This window comes from Pteropus vampyrus, unplaced genomic scaffold (assembly GCF_000151845.1).
Source record: "Pteropus vampyrus isolate Shadow unplaced genomic scaffold, Pvam_2.0 Scaffold46, whole genome shotgun sequence".
In the NCBI taxonomy this organism is placed as follows: Eukaryota; Metazoa; Chordata; class Mammalia; order Chiroptera; family Pteropodidae; genus Pteropus; species Pteropus vampyrus.
In genome coordinates, this window is record NW_011888827.1 from 3,891,883 (window position 1) to 3,893,931 (window position 2,049).

Consider the following 2,049-nt stretch of genomic DNA (forward strand, 5'->3'; position numbering starts at 1 on the left):
CAGAGAAAAGGAATGTATAGAATAGAAAGTATGACTGAGAGTGCGGGGGAAAATACTAAGGATATAATATCAGATAAGGCACACAGAGAAAAAGGAATAAGTGAACTAGCATTCAGAAACCAAAAACTATTCAAAAAGTCGTTTTTTGTTTTTTGTTTTTTACAAAAGTCATAGTCTAACTCTGAAGCAAACTAAAATGTGATTCTATATACAATTAAGCAAGTGATGAAGCTTAGAGAAAGAGAATCCAGTTGATTTTCATTTGGCCAAGCGGGCTACGGCATTGGCACGGCACAAAAGAAAAAGCAATGCTAACTTATACTTCGTTGGGCACCGAACAACGCTCACTTAGCCCCAATAAACGTGTCCTTGGTTTTCACAGTGTAGAGTCAACTTATGGGTAAATCATGGAACACTTGGTTGTGTCTGGCAGACAGAAAATAAGCATCACCTATTGTGACTGTATAAAAGGATATGAGACACTCAAGGGGGGCATTTGAGGTGGTGGGGAGAAGGAAGGGACATCATCTTGATTCTTAATTCTTTTCCTAAGAAACTTTTTACTGAATCCCAAGAAAGCTCTATGCGTGAAAAGAGGCAGAAAGTCCTTATGTAGACGAGAGGCAGAAAGTCCTTATGCAGACTTACCTAGTAAAATTTTAATAACAGGGTGTTCAGAAGGAAAACAATATTTTATGCTAAATTTTGCTGCTTTAGCATATGCCTCTTAAGTGACTGACTATATCCTATAGATATGACAGACTTGTTTGACTAGCAGGTGAAATGGAAAGAAAACATATATACTTATACTGGACACTTACATTGCAAAGTGGCTTTACCTGAGCACCTGATCCACCTTAGCCTGATTGGAGGGCGCTATGCCCTGAAGCTCCTGGGTGATGGTTTCGTTGACCCACTGCACGGCAGTGCTGACAGCATCGGACCTTTCTACTTCTTCTGCTTCAGCTAGCTCAGGTACAGCATTCTCACGGACTTCGAAGTGAGTTGCGATCACCACAGAACATATGTTCTGAAAATGATATAAGCATGTTCTACATTTTCTCTACCTCTTGCAGGAAATAGGAAATTGTATCTGGCTTTTAATGTGCATATTTTATCACCAATTTCAAAGGGAAAATGAGAATATATAATTTTCCTTGAGGTATTTTTATTGAAACACTGTGGAATTCAAACTTCAAGGAACATTTAAAATTATTACCTTGTTAAAATCCCCTTAGAAAAATCTTACATTGAACTTCATTTTTATCACTACATTTTTATCTCCAATAAATAGCTAAAAGGATACAAACAGATTTAATCATAATTATTTTCCTCCCAGAGACTATGGCAACATTATTTCTAACAACAAATATGGAGCAATTACAATGAATTATTAAAGTATAAAAATGAATTTTTTTATGTAGATCAGTCTATAACCTATAAGTCTGTGTAAATTTATGTATAAATATATGAATCTGTAAACCCATTTGTGATTTTGGAACTCATCACATTAATAATGTCAAGATTTTAAAACTATTTTGCCCCATTTCCTTTCTCCATCTTGGATCATCTTCAAGTTAGCATGTCATGCCTGTACCATATTGCACAGAAATATAGTAAAGTTATCATGGTTGATTGTATGATTCATGATTTATGTATGTCTACCTACAAATAGCATGTGTGTGTATTTCACAAACACAGAATTTCGAAACATTAATTTTCCACAGTTTAGACAATAAATGCCATGGGGCCAGGAGACAGTGAAGAATGTAAGCTGCCTCATACCTTGGGAAAATTTTGAATGGTGCAGAATACTTCCACTTGTAGGGTGGGAAGCCCCAGTCCATCTAGCACATTCTTCCCCACCACTTTGCATATGGTGGGAGGCTTTGCAAGTTTAGAAAAGCAGTTTGCCTTCAACACAGAAAAAACAAAATCAGAATACCACGTTTATCTTTAAAAGGTCACCCACATTTTCTCTGGTTGCTACTAACTCTCACCCTGAGTGTCCTCCTCATGCAAGGATTAGTCCTGCAGCTCTGTGGGAGC

General features: G+C 36.9%; 1 protein-coding gene across 1 annotated transcript in view; it reads right to left on the reverse strand.

The window, feature by feature from the left end:
• ENO4 (enolase family member 4) overlaps positions 1-2,049 on the reverse strand; it is a 26,391-nt gene that overhangs the window by 19,971 nt on the left and 4,371 nt on the right. The window contains exons 2-4 of the mRNA XM_011359311.2: positions 1,786-1,914; positions 840-1,030; positions 565-581 (exon numbers count right to left, since the gene is read on the reverse strand). Of these exons, the coding sequence (XP_011357613.1) occupies positions 565-581; positions 840-1,030; positions 1,786-1,914 (337 nt within the window). The remainder of the gene's footprint in view (positions 1-564; positions 582-839; positions 1,031-1,785; positions 1,915-2,049) is intronic.